Source organism: Peromyscus leucopus, chromosome 9 (assembly GCF_004664715.2).
Source record: "Peromyscus leucopus breed LL Stock chromosome 9, UCI_PerLeu_2.1, whole genome shotgun sequence".
NCBI lineage: Eukaryota > Metazoa > Chordata > Mammalia > Rodentia > Cricetidae > Peromyscus > Peromyscus leucopus.
Genome location: NC_051070.1, coordinates 26,410,475 through 26,430,455, shown reverse-complemented (window position 1 = coordinate 26,430,455; position 19,981 = coordinate 26,410,475). Strand labels below are relative to the sequence as shown.

Below are 19,981 nucleotides of genomic sequence, written 5' to 3'. Positions count from 1 at the left end.
TTACTAAATTAAAATGTACAAAATAAAAATAGTTAGAGCTCTACTAAACAAAGTTAATTTAATTAATTAAGTATTTCCAAAATGAAATTGCAGTGTGGAGTGAGTCTAAAATGTATGTATTTAAAAATGTGCACAGCGTCTGTAGATCACTTCCACATAAGACAGATCATGCAAAGTGTCAACCAGAAACAGAAACAGTAGAAAGGAATCGACATTTAGGCACTATTATAACAAAGTGTTGAACAAAAAAAAAAGATCAATTATTAGTTCATTAATTAAAACAATAAGTTGTTTAAAAAATCTTACTTGAAAAAAATGAGACTTTGTAATGATTGATAAATCACAAATAAAGTAAATTTATATTTGAAACTAGCATGTTAACTTATCAGTAATTGCTTTCTACCTCCATGTCACCTGAGGCATTCTCCAAATAATAATAATAATAATAATAATAATAATAATAATAATAATAATAAAATGATAATAGTGTTTTTAGAAACAATATAGTGAACATATGAATACACATTTTTAGAACACCCAAACCTCTGTCAATTGTACTTCATTACATTAACAATATGTGTGAAAGGTGCAAAGGCATCAATCCTACCCATTAAAGAGGTTCTCCTTTGACTTTCAATATATTCACATATATCTCTTCCATGTCTATCACCTAGACTTCCTATTATTTACCAATGATATGTATTTGGTAATACTTAATACATTTTGAATATACTTTTAAATATATGAAGCATATTATAAATATTATATTTTATACAACAATAACTCACACAAACATTGAAACATAAGTATAATGATATTTGTAATCATTTTCTTCCAACCACATTTGTTGAATATAAAGCACACTGCATGAGATGAAATCAATACCTGATACTATTAACTGGCCAAATTATTTTCTGCCTAGGTCATAGTGTTTGTTAATCTTCCCCATATTCCCCCTCTACCATACCCTCCCATCTCCAACCACTTTAATTTTCCTGTTACATACTTCCTGTCTTCCATTCCCCTTTCCTTAGAAATATTATTCACATCCCACTTACTAGTTTCCATCCATCTATTGCTACTCAAATTTCAAAACATGTATCTTAATACTGTACTAATACTCACATATGAAAGAGAATTCATAGCATTTGTCTTTCTGGCTCTGGATTATCTCACTATTAATGATTATTATAGCTCCACTATTTACCTGAGGATTTCATAACAGCTAAGTAACATTCCACTGTGTATATGAACCATCTCTTCATTGTCCATATATTGATGAGCAACTAGCTTGTTTATATTTCCTTGCTAAGGTGAATAGATACATCCATTTACACAGTAGTGGCATTTATGTTATGGGAGCAACCAATCATATTTATTCTTTTTTTCAGTTGCATATAAAGCCTATTGAACAAAATGAAACCCATGCCTCATACCATTAACTGGTTTCAAAATCATTGTCTAGCTAGATCTTATGTTATAAGGGAGAATCCAGTAGTATTAATCTGTTGAATGAACTAGTAATAAAATAAACTTTAAGTACTTATCTTTATCCCCATAGATTAGTGCTTCACTCATCCTTCAAAAGAGAGACTATTTTTTGCAGTATATAGTTAATACACAGACCCACAACCAATCAACATGCAGAAAATAAAAGACTATAGAGTACTCTACTCTAAATGGGACATCTGTATCAAAAGCTTTTCTATCAAGGACCAGCAACCATCAAGGAAGAGTGAGTGTAAAGTTTATAAGAGCCGGAGGTAGTGGTCATTTGCATAGAAACATTTTCTGGGCATGACCATATAGTTACACAAAGGACTTACAGTAACTTGAACTGCATGTGCAAGACATACAGAAGATTAAGCCAGTCTAAATCCCAGTCTGGATAGGAAAATGACTCAAGATGGACTTGCATAACTGAGGAATTATTCACAACTGATGGCTGCTGAGGGTGCTAATTTTTTACGGGAATGTGGGCTCCAAGAAGCTACCCATGCTACAGTTGGTGGTTCTATACCAATTCATGTACAGGCATCACTGAATGGACTCATTGGACACTAAAAAAACTAAATAGAGAATACATAAATTTGGGAGAAAAGACTCTAATGAAAGGAATAAAGTAGATCATGTCTTGTTATTGACAGATGATTTTCAGCATTACAAATGCTCAGTATGACAAGAGTCACCAGATTACCTGGGGCTAAATAATAAAAAGTAGGACCAGAAGAATGAATGGTTCAGGGGGTAACGTTTTTATGATTTGAATTTGATTCAGGACCTCAAACACTGGGTGCATAATACAAACTAAAATATATGTTAATATTTGGAAAACACTGAGAATTCTACTGAAAAGGAGCTTTTAGACCATACAAGTTCTGATATACTATTATGTAATATTACTATTAATTAGTGTATTCTCCATATACACTAATTACACCCTTTTAATGAAAAAAGCCATTTTTGAAGATGAAATCTTTAGTAAAATAATATTAGAATCTTTAAAATTCCATTGTTTAAAATGATTAACATTATGGAAAAATTTTAAAACATTTTGAGATAAGAAAGAAAAGTCATTCTGTAGCCATTTTTATTGAAAAAATGATATAGATAGCTTAATGCACTGAATAAATTATTAAAGAAAGATTTAAATATGACTCTGTTGTGATCAATGTTGGTGCATTTAACACTCTCTCCTCGAATTCATAGTGCTAAATAAAACACAGGGAATCTTGAAAAGTGTTGGACAAAAGTTTACTTCAAAGAAAATATTCTGTGGCCTGATGGAAATCTCCTGAACATCACCCCTCAAATCTGTCCTTCTTCTAAAATTCTGATGTCTTGAAGAAGATACCAATGAAAGAAAGTAGTCTATTTCTCAGAAACAAAAATAATTCACATTATGTGGATGAAAGAATATTTGAAAAAGAGAAAACAAGTTAAGAAATGCTTTAACTATGATAGGAACAGGGAGAGAGGGAAGGACTGAGAAGAAAGGAAGTAGAGAAGGGACAGGAGGAAGAGAGAGAAAGGGACAGAGAAGAGAGGAGGAGGGGCAGAAATGTAACTATTATGCTTATTTTCCCCATTTGGAGTATAATGCATACTTACTAATTAGTTGCATAATAGTAGAATAATCTAAGATAAAAATTCACTAATGTAGAGAGCAAGTGATGTCCTGAGCGGATGTGTGCTGTGTGACATGCACAGCCATGTCAAGAACCTTAATGCACTATCAGATTTCAAAGTTGTTGCAAAATATTTGTTTAACTGTGCAAAGATGTGTTGCATTTGTTTAACTATGTAAAGATGTGTTGCATCGAATTATTTAAAGATTTGTTGCTGTTTTATCTTGCCTGCCTATGTCACCTGATGGGTTTAATAAAAAACTGAATGGCCAGTAGTGAGGGAGGAGGGTATAGTGTGTATAGGCAGAACTTCTGGGCTGAGAGAGTAAGTAGGAGGAAGAATTAGGGCTCAGGAAGAAAGGAAAAGAGACACAGAGGAAGCAGGAAACTATGACATACAGAAGGAAAGAAAGAAAAAAAGCAAAATATAGGAGAATAGAAACAAAAATTAAGTTAAAAGAGCTAGTGGGATAAGACTAAGCTAAGGCCCGGAAATCATAATTAATAAGTCTCCATGTCTTTATTTGGGAGCTGGTTGACAAACCAAAAAAAAAAAAAAGCCAACTACATAGTCTTCCCCTAGTGAGCCTCTGGCAAAAGCATCCTTCCTATAGGTCATTGTGTAAATGCCAATAGTATGGGCAGAAAATGTTCCCTGTAGCTAACCCTCACAGTTGTTCACAGCCTGAAGATGGCTTTATTATAGAGCCTGCTCGTACTAATGTTAGATAAACCTACATGCTTGTCCAGCTGTATATATATATTATAACACAATCTCTTTGTCTATCTGAAATAACCCTACTTCCTCATTTAGCTCATACAACAATGTTGCCTCTCTGTTCATCTCTATATAAAAAAAAAAAAAAAGCACCCCGAGCTTCTGGCTTCTACATCTGAGAGTCACGATCACCTTATCTCAGTTTTTCTGTTTCTGTGTGTCTGTCTTGTCTTCATTCCTATGTTGCCTCTAGTCATCATGCTAAAACTAAAGCCGTGCAAAGCCGCTGCAGTGCCGTCTGTTGGTTGATTTATACTCAGAGGAAAAATATCCGTGGTGTTTCTAAACCCAGACCATCCCAGAGAACTTGTGATATTTATAAAAGTTAGCTGAAGCAGAGCCTACTTATGTATTTAGGCTATATATGTATATACATACAAATGCCTATGTATATATGCATATGACTGTAACAACAATTATTGTTGAAAGAGGCCACAAATTTAAATAGATCAAGCAAGGAGAAGTGTATAGGAAAGCTTGGAGGGAGAGAAGGGATGGAAGAATAATGTAATTATGTTATAATCTATTTTTTATTTTAAAATTATTTTTAATAAGAGAATAATTTTTTGAGAAGACACAGTAACCAATTTTTAACTCTTATTTGCAGCATCAGAATTCTATTCAGCACATTTATTTTACAAACCTTTGATCTCAATGAAAGTTTATAATCTTAATAAACTTTTTTCTTTATGCCTGGGATTTTCACATGTTTTAAATGTCTATACTTCCTGATACAAAACATTTTTCCTTTTTATATTTTAAACGTGTTTTAATTAAACATTCCCAAGGCTCATAAATCCATTACAATGTTCTTTATTTAAAAGTAAAATGAATGAGAGCATCTACTCAGTTATTTGCTCTCTGAAACCCAATGTTTATAAAAGCTTCAGAACAATGAACTGATAGTAACTTTTTTATCACAGAATATAGTCAATAGGTTTTTAATTTTAAGAGATACATTACATGTTTAAAAGTTGCTGATGATTAAGACTTCACATCACAATTATTTCAGGCATGGAAATGAATTTTGCTATCTAAGTAGAGTATCAATGTTTTCTTAAGAATTATTGCATTTTGAATGATTTAGTTGTTAAAAAGCAAATTACACATAAAAAGTTCAAGCCAAAAATGACATGAATACATAATTAATTTTTCTACATATTTTTCTAAATAAAGTTACTTGTTCAGTACAGATATGAGTAATAAGGAAGTTTCAGGGCTATTGTGAGGGACATGATAAATGGAGTCATGGAAAAAACAATTTTTAATTTAGGAGACTCTATCAATCTAGAAAGCCCATGAATATTTCCTATTAATTCAGTATGCTAGAAGTAGATGAAAGAGATACAGAGTTCTTCCAAGAGAAAGAGCAACACAAAACAAAGCATTATAATTATACCAACATCTATTAAAATTTCCATGATTTGAAATCAATGATAGTTTCATATTCCAGTCAGAATGGTAAATATCTAATATTGTGTATGAAATATTGGGATACACTTGGGATTTAGTTAGGGTCTTTCTTCTGAGAGAGAAACAATTTAGAAACCCCTACTGTGATACATAACAATAGTAAAACAGTAAAGTGGGATGTATATCTATAATCAGATTGCTATATACATAAGCATACCTCCAAAGGAAAGATACTTGACTTTCACTTTACTATTAACTTTAAAAAACGTATTCATCATCTTTGGTTTCACTCTCTTCTATTTCTTAGTATTTTCTTGATAACTTTGTACTAATTTTAATTAGTACAAGTACTTAGTCAATTGGTTTGTTTATAATCAATGTAAATGTTTAGATGACTCAGAGTTTATACATAAAAAGAGAAAGTGTACTAATGAATAAAGATTTTTCCAGGAAAAGGCAGAGTAAATTTGTGGAGTAAGGGATGTACAAGAAAAATGAGAGACCAAGATCAACACCTGCCATTTAAAAAACGTTCCATGTTACTAAACATGTTAATTATAACAACAAATACATAGTTGAGTTAAACTCTTAACTCATGGATGTTACAGGTGTATCATTCTGAAGCATAAGGTTGTAGAGTTCTCCATCAAATTTTATAATGAGATTCAATGCTGTCACAAAGAGATTAGTTGTGTCTTTACTGTTCCTTCATTTCCATCTCTAGATTTTATATTTCAATCCCCAGCCTTTGACAAAAGTGTTCTTGAAATTAATTAATCCCTAATATATTGATGCTCATTGTATATTACCCATCAACTTCCCAAACCTGCCTCTTTTTAATTATATTTTATTAATGTATTGTGTGTCTATGTGTGTGTACATGCCAAGGAAGGTATCTGTAGATCTGAGGACAAACTCCTGGAGCAGTACTCTCCTTCTGTAATACGGTTTCCAGAGATCAAATCAGATCCTGAGGATGTGAAGTCGTGCCCTCATTGGCTGAGTCATATTTAGAGTCTCCTCATAGCTTGTTACATTGAACTTGCTAAAAAGGATCCATGGAAAAATTGAGAATTAGCCACTTATTTTCTGTAGAGATTTGCTCTTTTGCTAAACCTCTGGATAAAATAATTGCTTTGCTCATCTAATTAATTCTTATATTAAAATGTTACTGAAAAACTTAATTTTGTATAATAATGTCCTATGTCAATTTTTATAATTCTGTGGTATAATCTGTTTTTAAGTATGAATGAAAAAATATATAATACATCTTTTCTTTAATATTGAAGAAGAACATATGGAAATATTAGAGTTAGAAATGTAGAGTCCTTGGGACTATAGACCACTAAAGTTATAATGGTATATTATTAAGTTTGTAAATATACTATAACAATACACAATAAATGAAAAAAAGTTTCTTAATGCTGCTATTTCTCAATAGTATCTTCACTTTAACATGGTAAATTTAAAAATGGAGAAGTTTACTAAGTTCCTGTGGATGTTCCAAAAAACTGATAGTGTTATTTGTAAATATTTACATTTTTTATCCGCAAAGGAGTAGTAAAGCTGTAATCCATTTTAGGAAAATATTTCATGAACATTCTTAGTGTATTCCTGGGCTTACTTAATATCTCTTTTAAAAGTATTTGTATTTAAGTACTTAAATATCTAGTTCTATCACCTTTTATTAACATAACAAATAATTTCTTTCCTTTTTATTTGATGGAGAAGACTGAACCCACATCTTGTGTATGCTAGACAGGTAATGTGTGTTTCAAAGTACCCCAGTTTCAAAGTGCCAATTCTTAGTCATAAAATAGTTATTTGATATTATGTCAAAATGGGAAATCTGGTAATCTATATGTATAATATTTGAAATATTTATTTAATATAAAAAACAAACTAGCGAGCATAAATTTGAAAGAGAACAAGATGGCACAGGAAAGTATGGAGCAGGAAAAGGAAAGGAAAAATGACGCAATGATAACATAATCTCAAAAATAAAAAAAAAATAGTAAATGAAAGTTGAAAAAAAAGTAACTAGGCTTCTGTAATCACAACCCACAACTTGCTATTTGAAAACAGATACTTATATTTTTAGCAGAAGTATTTAATATGCATAACAAAGTAACATTTCAATTTCCTAATGAAATTTCCTCATGTAATAGGAAATTCAAATGTTCATTCCTAGAACTTTGTTGGTAGGAATGACTTAGATCAATATAAAAAAATTTCAGAAGGAAACCTGAATCTTTCTGAATCTTTGTACACTGTAGGCTGTTGCTGATGAGAAATGTGTGTGCGCGCGCATGTGTGCATGTGTACACGAGTGCGTGCATACGAGCATGCATGGGTTTGTGTGTGTGTGTGTGTGTGTGTGTCTGTGTAGCACGTGGCATATATGTATGGAGGCTGGAAGTTGACTTCAGGTTTTTCTTTCCCTTCCTGAGGAACTGTCTCCCTTCATTTTGAGACAGGATCTGTCTCTAGGAATCAGAACCCACCAATAGTTGAGGCAGGCTGGCCAGAAACACTTGTAGTCCTCTTGTCTCAACTTTCCAGCTGTAAGATGACAAGCACACCACTTTCTTGTCTGTTTTTTGTGTGGGTCCTGGAGACGGAATTCAGATCCTGATTCCCTCCAGCCAGGCCCTTCAAGGACGGGGCTATTTTCCCCTACTTCCCACACCTTTTGATATGCTGGCAAAGACTCACTCCAGAATCCTAAAAGACTTAATAATCATGTGTCTTTAAATCAGAAAATATTTTCAAGAATCCTTTTCATGTTCTATCATGGTAAGCAAAATAAAATGGCCTTGATTTTGAATACATTAAAAAAGACAACAAAAAGACAAAATTAACATTTGGGACATATAATTCTCTTTTAAATATGTTCTAAAAATTAAATTGTCACCTACCATTGTGTAACAGGAAAGTAGCAGGTCTCCATTCAGACTTCTTTGATTGAACAGGGCTCATATTTTACTAATATTATATACATTTAAGATATTTGTATTATTTTGCTGATGGAGAAATAGATGATATATTTCATTTCCAGAATAAAAGAAAGGGTACAAAATTATGAATTACCTTTTTCAATGTGAATTCTTTTTGACTCATGCCCCATGTCATGACCAGCCAAATCTCCCTCCTTTGGACCAGGAAGCACATTTGGTGATAAACCCATCAGCATCTGGTTCATGGACAATCCATTCTGATGGACAGCTGTTAACCGCGAAACAAGGAACAAACACAACAACATCATAACACTGTGGTAAAAAAAATATAACATAAACATATGATACCCAATCTTTGAAATTATAACCCCTTATTAAAATTACTAGGAGATTTATAACCAATGGTAGTTATATAGGAAAAACAGAAACACTGGAAATATCACCACTTTACTATATCTGTTGTCACATAAAACAAATAATTTTCTAGGGTTAGAATACTGTGGAATGTCCATATTAGTGCAACCACTACTGATGAGGTTATATTCTTATGCATCAAGTTCTCCCCTTAGTAAATAAGTACATAATTTGCACCAATTTTGAAAAACTGTGATCTCAGTGATAAAGTTCCCTTTAACACTGTCAGGTTAAAATGAGTGATGCGCCAGTGACCTGACAAAGCCAGTATAGTTTTCCACAATTAAAGAACTGAAATCATGGTTTCAGAATCCTTACTGTAGTCTACTCCACAGAATATGGCATGTCATAAGAATCACAAAATTTATCTAAAAAGTAGTCTTTAACAACTCAAATTCAATTAATATTTACTAAATTATTGGAAAATAATGGCTTTCTCTAGCTTCTAGTGGTGATCTGTCACAAGTGAAATGATCGAACTCTGTTGTCACTCAGATGACTCAACACTCAGGATTCACAGAACTAACTCAACAAATTCACTTAATGAACTGGTCAAACAAAATGAATCTTGCTTATTTTGCAAAATTTGAGAAGGAAAATATATTGTATAAAACCTCACTTTCCTAGAAGAATAGAGATTCTTATGAATGTCATTGGATTGTATTAAGAGTTACTACTGACAGCCAACCTTTAAATTATTTTAAGTTTTATTGGTGACTCATAAGTGAGGGACGAAACTATTATGGATAATAGAGAACATCATCCTAGCATATTCTTTCACAAGGTGTTTAATATCTCCAAATGGTAACAGTTTGTAGCCTTAAATTAACAAATGACATCGTCATCAGTATATATTCTCTATCACTTTTCATGACTCTCCATTGATACCCTATCTCAGCTGTAGTTCGGAGCAAAAATTCAAAAGCTAAGTATAACCATGAGGAACATCACAACAATGTAAAAGAGCATTCTGCAAAACAAATGTCTGTGTTGATCACAATGTTAAGGTAATAAATGGGGGGCAGTGTTGAAAAGGATCTTGGAAGAATTTCAGCATCTACAGTCAGAGATAAAAATATTAACTGTGATTTGTGATCTTTAGTTTATTCTTGAACCAGGTAAGAAAAATCATCTTGCTTCTAAAAATATTATTTGAAAAACTTATTAAATATGAAAATATCAATAGTTTGTACAATAATACAATAGTAATGCTAAAATCTTGTTTGGGATCACTTTTTTCTGTGATTTTATAGAAGAAATATCTTCTATGTAGAAATTAAACCTTTTTTTTTTGGAGCTGTAGTGATCTGATATGGGAGCTAGAAAACAAACTCTGGTCCTCTAAAACAGTGTCAAGGACTCTTAGCTGCTGAGCCATTTTACCAAATCCAACACTTAATATTATATTTTTATATAAAATAAATTTAAGAGCTACTACAAAATTTAATAATAACAGGATGATTATTCCAGACACAAATTCTGAAATTAAGGTTCTTTAATCAGGTGATGAGGAAATAGACTTTCCAAATTTACTGTGCTTAATTATTTCTGTTGTTTGTATTTGGGAATATCTTTATTCAATAATGGTGAATGTTAAAGCCTGATGAATTTCAAAAGTGGTCAAAGTTTCCATTGAAGAAATGCCATTGAATGAACCATAAATGATGCACTTAGATGTTAGGTAGTTGGGAATTGGCTGTGTACTTCAGAAACTAATCTGGAAGATTACTTACTTTTTCTGTTTCATAGCTCAAATCTTTATGTGTAGTATCAAAGAGAGGCAGTTATAGCAGAACCTGTTAATGCTGCATCATCCTTCATGGCATTCCAAACTGGGACACATAATTTTGAGGAATGGCTATTGCTAGGGAGCTTCGGTACATGATACATTTGAGATCTATTTGGAATGAGGGCATTTTGATTAGAAAGCCCAGCTGCACCTAATAAAGCTTAAGATGGTGACAAGTACACGTATGAGACCTACGGATTCTGTCGGAAGAACTCTCGGTCCGTGCAGGGGAGCTGGAGACGCTGCTGCTGCGGTGGGATGATGGGTGGCTGCCAGGCCTTCGGCCCTCCTCAAGAGAGGGGGCAGGTGAGGGGCTGTCGGGAACACGCTCCTGCATTGCACAGAATGAAAGAAGAGAAGAGGTCAATATGCTAAGGCTTGAGGGCATGAATTTGGTTTTTCCTAATACAATTAGAAATAAGAAGAGGACTGCCTCAAAAACCCATGGTGTTTCACCAGCACTCTAAAAGAAATATTTAACCTGGTCCGCAAATCTCAAATATAGCCAATTTCAAATTCTAAGCTCTGTTGTCATCTGAATTCGTGATATCATACACTCTTAAAAAGGTGAGGTAGTAAACTGTGATTTTATTGGTGAACCTCAATACAGCCATGGCAAATAGTACTAATCCATTCCCTGGAGAAAACATTAGGTCATAGAGGACAATTGAAATTATCCCAGTAAGATCACCTCAGAAAGAAGAGTTGATAGAACTAAGCAAGACTGAGTTCCGGGCAGTTGTTTTAAAGGCAATAGGCATCATTCACCACACATACTATGGATGTAACTGACCAAAAATTATCAGAGGATTGTTAACAGCACTTTCAGGGTGACACCACTCGAGACACATGATGGTCAAAATTAATGCACTATAGAAACAGAATATTATTTAATATTGACATTACTTTCTATGAATCAAATAAATCTCACTACCTAGGCCCCTTTCTCTAGGCATTCCTGTTCATTTGGATGTCAGAGAATCTCATTATAATGTTTCTCTCTCAATTATAGGAAGACATTTGCCTACTACTATGCCCATCAGTCTGAACAAGCTCTGTAGCCATGCTACTTAGAGTTATGTGACATTATATACATATAATGCGCTAATATGCATGGGATTACAGATTAACAAAATAACCATTAGCTAACACTTTATATTTTTAGCAACAAAATACTTTAGTCCTTAGGTATTAACAGACATAAGCACTGATGAACTGCCCCTACAATAATCAATACATATGTTTGAGTACAGAAAAAAACTTCCTCATTAAAAACAAATGGTATGCCAGAGAGGAGGGCTTAGTGGTGAATGAGTATTGGGGCTCTTTCAGAAGATTTTGGTTTGGTTCCCATCATTGACATAGCTTTCAATCACCTGTAATTTCAATTGCAGGGAATAAGACATCTGCCTTGTGCCTCTGCTAGCATCAGGAATACAGATTTCTACACAGGCATAGATGTAGAAAATCAAGCATTCATATAAAATTATATATATATATATATACATGCATATATATATATATATATGGCAGAATATAGCTTAATGGTGTTGAATTATGCAGATATTTGAGTAGAAAAATACAAATAGAGGAAAATATTCTAAAATATAATTCAACTTAGAGAAGATAATGTTTTTAAAAATTTTGATTTATTTAAATAGAAAACTAGAAGGAGGCTCAATCCTGTGTACTTGCAGTCGGAAAGAGCAACATTCACAGCTCTGGCCACAAAACCCTATCAGTCACTAGATGGTTACAATCTGCCTGCATGTAAGAACCAAATGATCAGATCTTAGAAATGCCTGTGGTTGACATTTGTTTCCAGATATTCTGGTTGGCAAAGTAAGCCACCTCTGTCCAACACCTAAGAAAACACATGTGAAAGTGTGAACCATTTGTTTCTAGGAATATGAGGTTATAGAGAAAGATGGTTTGTGCAGTAGTAGTTGATCAAGAGCAGGTTATACTACACTGGACAAGCTGCCAATCTTCTCTGGCTAGCAGTTTTACAAGATGCTGTGGTAATAAAGGATAGATATTTTTGGTTAAGAAGGAGGCCAGACTGAAATTATACATCGGCAAACCAAGGAATGCCAGTAATTGTCAGCTACGGGGAGAGCTCTGGAGAAGCAGAATATCAGGGAAACAGATGCCTGAACACTTTGATTTTGAAATTCTATAATCCAAAAATGTCAGAAATAATTTCTTGTATAATTTAAGCCACAAATTTATGGTTATTATTTTCTATGATACAAAGGAAAATAATACCTACCTAGACATTTGCAAACACACACACACACACACACACACACACACACACACACACACACACACACATATATATATATATATATATATATATATATATATATATAACAAAAATACATGTTAGATATGTATTTTTAAGTAGCAAGCCAAATCTAGTAACTTTTATTGCACATACTTTTTTCAATGATCTGTATTAATAATGAAGATCTTCAACACATACAGCTTTATTTAAAAAAATCCATATCATAAAATAATTCCCGATATGTGTCCTAAAGAACACGATCCAATCCCATCAGAAATTGCAAGGCAAGGAACCTATCTGTTCAAACAGTATTGGAAATATTAAAAACAATAACAAAAGGAAAACCATCATCTGTATTCTAGTCTAGGTACAATGCTATGAAATTCCTGTAATGATGGCTTGCTGAACCTTAGGAGCTTTTAGTAGGTCTACATCAGATTGGCTTTTGGAAAGAACAATAAAAGTGCACTGAAGGAGAGCTGTCAGAGGCATCATTATACCATAGCATTTTCCGTCACCATAGTTAATAAGATGCTAAGAATTGAGTGTTCTAATTTCTGCTAATAGAAAAACTGAGTGATATTTAGATGAATATAGGATACTTATGTTCCAACTCAACTTCAGTAATCTTTCATGTAAAAGATTAAGATAAACAAATCACTGAAGAAAAATTTGGCAGTGAAACACCCCTACACACACACACACACACACACACACACACACACACACACACACACACACACACACAGCATGTGGCTGATATTTATAGGCATCATAACTGGGGAGTATTGTTGGTTTCTTCCCTCCTTTGGAAGCTTGCATGGCAACTTCTGGTACCATGAAAGCTAGTCCTTAGGGAGGCAACATTCAGGTCAGTTTCAGCTCAGGGGGCCTCTGAGCTCTGTGTCTGAAGTGCATAATATGTGAAGCAATAGGATTTTTAATTTTCCATCTCTGGGGGCAATAAAAAGCAATAGTGATAGCCTGTACATTTAGGAGTCTCTTGAGAAATGCTGACCAATAATTTAAAAGATGGTGTTACTCATGTCTGTTGTTAGAGTTTTTAATTGGTAGCCTTTCTTTGGCTCTTAGAGAGAATATTGTCTGCCAGATGGAAGAATTTCATTTAAGGTATATGTGTACATTTATAGAAAGGCTTATGTGAATTATTGGTTTTTCATTTGTTTGTCTCTTGTTTTTTTCTTAAGGCTCAGAGAACACTGTGGAAGAGGGGGCAGAAAGAGTGTAAGAGCCAGAGGATCAGGGAAGTTGCTGTGAGATTGTGTCACCTAGCAATGACAGAAGCTAAGCTCATCAAGTCTCACCAACCTGACTGTCTAACATTTGCTGAACAATGACAACAGTAGATATGCCAAAGCAGAAGGGGAAAAGTGCGCAAGACCTCAACATTAAATAAAGACTACGGGTAACTAAGATTCCTAAGTGGGAGAAAATCTTCCCCAGAGAAGAGCTCATCACTTGGCTTTCCAATACCAAATGGTCAGTACTGAAAACACAAGAATAACAGTACTCAGACTTGTCAGTTTAGCCAGGCAGTGGTGGCATATGCCTTTAATCCCAGCACTTAGGCAAGCAAATCTCTGTGAGTTCAAGGCCAGCCTGGTCTACAGAATGGGTTCCAGGACAACCAAGATGACACACTATGGTGATATTGTATTCCTCAAAACTTTGTGCATGCTAATAAACTTATCTGGGGTCAAAGACAGAGCAGACACAATATTAAACATAAGGGATAGGTAGTGGTAGCACACACCTTTACTCCTAGCATTCCAGAGGCAGAAATCCATGTGTTCAAGGATACAGACAGGCATGGCGACTCATCACACCTTTAATCCCAGAAAGAGAGCCTTTAATCCCAGGGTGTGGTGGTAGAAAGCAGAAAGGTATATAAGGTGTGAGACCAGAAACTAGAAGCATTTGGGTGGTTAAGCATTTGGCCTGGTTATGCATTTGGCCTGGTTAAGCATTTGGCTGGTTAAGCTTTCAGGCTTTGGAGCAACACAGTTCAGCTGATATTCATTCTGGATGAGGACTCAGAGGCTTCCAGTCTGAGGAAACAGGACCAGCTGAGGAATTGGCAAGGTGAGATAGCTGTGGCTTGTTCTGTCTCTCTGATCTACCAGCATTTTACCCCAATAACTGGCCTCAGGATTGATTTTATTAATAAGAACTTTTAAGATTCATGCTACAACACAGAGAAACCTTATCTCAAAAAACAAGAAAAAAATCAACAACAAAGAAAACAAAACAAACAAAAAACAGACTGAGCAGGTTAGTTTTAGAAATATAAGCATGTATACTTATATGTATGTGACAAAAACCAATTTAAAGAGATCATGAATGTGATATCAAAGAGGGGTGTATAGTAAGGTTTGAGAAAGGTGAAGGACAGAAGTGATGTAATTATAATGATATAAAGGCTCAAATCAAAATTTGGCAACTGCAAATTTGATGGTTAAATTTTATATTGATTTGGCAGTATTTGTATATTTATTATAGAATATGAGTTTGAAATTTTACAATAGAATTAATAAAAATGTAAGGATGTATTAATGTATTAAATGTAGTTTAGTTATGTTGCATCCACAATAAGATCAACTTTCTAAAATTTATACAACTCAGTATTGATTTCTTGTTTGTAAATTTTAATTTCTTAAAATTAAAAGAACATTGTTTATAATACAAAGCATATGTTTTGATAAGACCTACAACCATTTTCCTCCCCTCCATTTTTTTCCTGTCCTTTCAGCAGTTTTCCTTTCTCTCTCTCTCTCTCTCTCTCTCTCTCTCTCTCTCTCTCTCTCTGTGTGTGTGTGTGTGTGTGTGTGTGTGTGTGTGTATTTGTATCTTTCAAGACAGGCATTCTCTATGTAGTTTTGGTTCCTGTCCTGGACCTCATTCTGTAGACAAGGCTGGCCTCGAACTCACAAATCTGCCTAGCTCTGCCTCCTGAGTGCTGTGATTAAAGGTGTACGCCACCACTGCCTGGCATTTTTTAAACCCACTGAGTGTTCCCTTAGCACTACCTTTATGTGACTGGGTATAAGAATATTCATTAGAACATGCAGAGGCTCCCAGTTAACACATCTCTGAAGAAAACTGACTGTCTACTCCTGTAACCATGATTGCCAATAAAAATAGCTCCTTATTTAGACAGACTGGGTCTCCAAGTTTGGCTAAGTTTTAAATATAATTTCCATTCAATAAGATTGTTAGTACTTTGTTTATGTAGAAATATATAATATGTACTTGGGAAAATAGTTGAATTTTATTAAAATAGAATTTTCTAAATCAACCAATGTATCTTCTACAAATCATGACAACAGTCTTTCCAGTACATTTTAATATGTCCTGTAACAATCATCTTAATGAGCTTACTTGCAATGATACTTGTTTATATGTGTTTAACAGCGATAAGTACAATTTAAAAATAAATCAATTTCTGTAAGATCATTTATAAATCTGAATTTCATGACATAACAAGTTTCATAGCAAGTACTAATGGAAAGTATGGGAATATGTTTCCTCATGGATATTTAATTCTCAAAACCTAAGTGCTTATTTATAAACTGAAACAGCAATGGTCACGTCAATATAAAGCATTCTTTATTTCTTTAAAAATTTTTCTCATGAGTAGAAAAATGTCCTATTATTCAATATGTTTGTCACAATCTACTATGCTGATTTATTTAACTCATGAATCATTTACTTACTCCTTTATCCATTCAACATACCCTAAAAATGACACAATAAACTAAGTAAAAACTGATAAACCTCAATATAAAATAAGGCATAGTTTAAAACTAGGGGAATTGTACCACTTGAAGCATTTAATTGGCTTTCCTTATTTGACTTTACTGCAGTTTTAGATTTAAAAACAGAGAATTCTTCAACAATACATAGTACTTTTATTTAAAGAAAATATTTTATGCAAATTCTATGATTTAAAAGCTTAATTATTCAATTGAAACTTTCTATAAATTGAGACACAACATATTCAGTCATTTCACTTAATGTATAATTTCAATCCTGAGAAAGTGATGTATTGTTCTTTGAAGAATTTCATTAAAGCAAAATCCATTGAGCAAGTAAGAATTGAATACATTGTTGCACAATAAATTATTTTTTTCAACAGCTTAATTCTTTTATCATATTTATATGCTTGCCTTTCCAGGGTATTCTATAGGACAGAGAACACTGGAGACAGTAAAGAATAGCTTCGATGAGAACCCTGTAATTATTACTAAAACAAAATAGATAATGAGTTTTATTTAGACATAATAGGAAAGAAGTAGTTCACTGTCTTGGGGAAACTATGTAAACTGGATTTATAATTTCATTGGTTTGATGCCTTTTAACCTCTAAGATAGGCCTGTGGTAGAACAGAGAGGAAGATTATTTTTTGCAATGTTCCATCTTTATAATACTTGCCACAATAATTAATGAAAATTTAAAAGAGTACTCCTTCACTGTAGAAAGGTCAAACTCATAAAGTAATGGTATAAGAAGAACTACAAAGAGGAGCCTGCATACATTTGGTGCAGAACAATAAGTATTGTTCCTTATGGTAATTTAAAATCAAAGGTGGACATCAAAACCAGTGCATTCAGGTTGTTGCATCCATGACTGATGGAATATTTTCAAAATTGCACTGTCGTACCTACCTGCTTTCCACCACAAAAAAAGTTTATATTCCCGGAGAAAGAGTAAATAATTACAACTAGTTTACTTAAATGATTATTTCACAGAGCTTTAATTAATTTAGCTTTCTATTTAACTCCCTTCACGCTCCTTATAAAAGTCTTTATCTCTGTTTCAGTTAGAGATTTTTTCTTTGGGAATGACATAGAAGTAGATAAACGGGTACTTCTAATGTCACATAACATCTTTCTGAAACTTCTTAATTTATAAATTGGCATAGGTGGCCAGTGCTTCTAATTAATACATGACCTAAATCTCATACTCCCATAGTCTTCACTTTGCTGCTGCTCACATTCACACTGTTTCATTTTGTGTGTCAACATACTTATAGTAACTAAACATTGGTTCCCATTTGAAAACTCCATCACTTTCATGTCCTACAATGAGGGTCCATGGAAGGTGTGGGACACTTTAAAAATATGTTTTTGGTGATGCAAAACAAGAAATATTCAATTTTACTCAATTTAAACAGCAGGGTCTAGAAATATAATCTAAATTTTATTCTCCTATTGCTTTTCAACTTCTTCATTCTAGAAGTCTGTTTCTTCCATATGTATATGGTAATTCTGGCAAGCTTATTGTTTTATAGGGCATAGTTAATATAAAATTAGTCAAAACATGAAATCATACTCTTGACTTGGAAGTCATAATTTATCTTGATGAAAAATGAATACCAATTGTTGCCCCTTTTCAGGCCGGTTCTTACTATATAACCTAGGCTTTAATGGAACTCATAGTCCTCCTGCCTAAGCTTCCCAAGGGCAGGAAATACAGTTGTGAGCTAACAGATGGTTGAACTTTTTCCATTCTGGTCAAAAGAAAGGTATAAATGTAGAAAGTGAAAAGGAATTGGGTCAATTCGGACCTGGTTCTCATGCTGTTTATCAGCATCTCACTCCACAGCAAATATATGCACTGAGGTTTTCATCTGGTTAGGGACATTGTATGTTCCAAGAGACCACACCTACTGTAATCCTCTTATTTGGAGTTGCTTTGATGTGTTGAAATGATAATCATGTTCTTTTCTTTCTTGAGTCCATACAGAATTAGACTGGAGTATACATTCAAGTTTGTTTGGCCACAAGTGTATTTTATGGATAGTGTTACATGTCTTTAACAGCAGAGTACTGTACCTGCCTTTTATGATAGCAACAGTCACTGATAATCACACCCAACATTAATCACTTCAAAGGATTTATAATATGGTGATATTGTCACTTACTCATTTATTGGATAGAATAATTATATGATCATAAAATTTGTCCTCAGTATCATTTGATAAACCTACTGTGTCATTTACACAAAGAAGGAAGAAAAATACTTCCTCTCTTTCTGTTTACTCTGCTTTTCTTTAAATATGAACGGGACTCCAAATAACCAATTTTTTGTTTGTTGTTTCAAGACAGGGTTACTTTGCATAGCCCTGGCTGTCCTGGAACTTGCTGTATAGAGCAGGTTGGCCTCATACTCAGATATCTCCCTGTTTCTACCTTCTGAGTGCTGGAATTAAAGGCGTGTGTCACCACTGCCTGGCAAGAATTCAATTTTTATATATTTTATATATTTTTTAAAGTAAATATAATTTATTTAAAAAAAAGAGAACAAGAGATAAAGGGATTTTTTAGGGTGAAGATAGCTTAAAAAAAGAGAGGGAATGAAAGATAGAGGAATCTCACAACAGACTTGTGACTATATTTGGCTAATCTGATCAGGACCTCCTGGGAACCTGTAGGTCTAATGACTAAGAATACTTTCAAAGAATACAAAAATACTCATAAGCTCTGGGCATTGCTTGCACAAATAATTACAAATACTATAACAGTTATCTATTTGTTATGATACCTGATCTAAGTCGTGTCACTATGGCACCCATACATAGAAGAGGAAGACACTGTATAGATGTAAAACAACTTGGCATGTGCCTAGGAGGTAGGACAGCAAAAAACACTAAGCCCAGAAGTCCTACTCCAGGCTCCATTTTAAATCCACTGAATACATAGAAATTTCAGTGGGAAACTTTTTCTTAACATCCTTGATATCACTACATATGTATTAAATAAAATGTGGTTAGAACAGTGATTCATTGAGAGAACTTAAAGTTATGCATTAAAAGAATCCATAGCAGGTCAATCATCAAAGCATTTCATCCCATTAAAGAACTTGATAATGACAAAAGAAATTGATCTCTTGATTTAGACTGCTTATTTCACTTAATGATTTGAGATAATAAAGGAAAATAACTAAAATTTAGAAATCATACGAAAACGGCATAAACTGCCTAATAGAGAGTTTGGGGTATTAGCCTTTAAATATATCTATAGATTCTAAATCGAGAATATAATTTTAAAAAAAATATATAAACACAAATTTCTAATATAAATAGGTTAAGAAACAATTAACTTAGCAGTGTATATTCGAAGCATTCTAAGAAATATATCAATCAGACTCCCTCCTCCCAACAATCACACAAACAAACAAACAAAACCAACT

General features: G+C 33.5%; 1 protein-coding gene across 2 annotated transcripts in view; it reads right to left on the bottom strand.

Moving 5' to 3' along the window:
- The window catches only part of Dach1 (dachshund family transcription factor 1), a 390,369-nt gene that overhangs the window by 108,963 nt on the left and 261,425 nt on the right, over positions 1-19,981 (bottom strand). For both annotated transcript variants that reach the window (XM_028877172.2, XM_028877173.2), the window contains 2 exons: positions 10,675-10,810; positions 8,410-8,544 (listed from right to left, as the gene is read on the bottom strand). In XM_028877172.2, the coding sequence (XP_028733005.1) occupies positions 8,410-8,544; positions 10,675-10,810 (271 nt within the window). The remainder of the gene's footprint in view (positions 1-8,409; positions 8,545-10,674; positions 10,811-19,981) is intronic.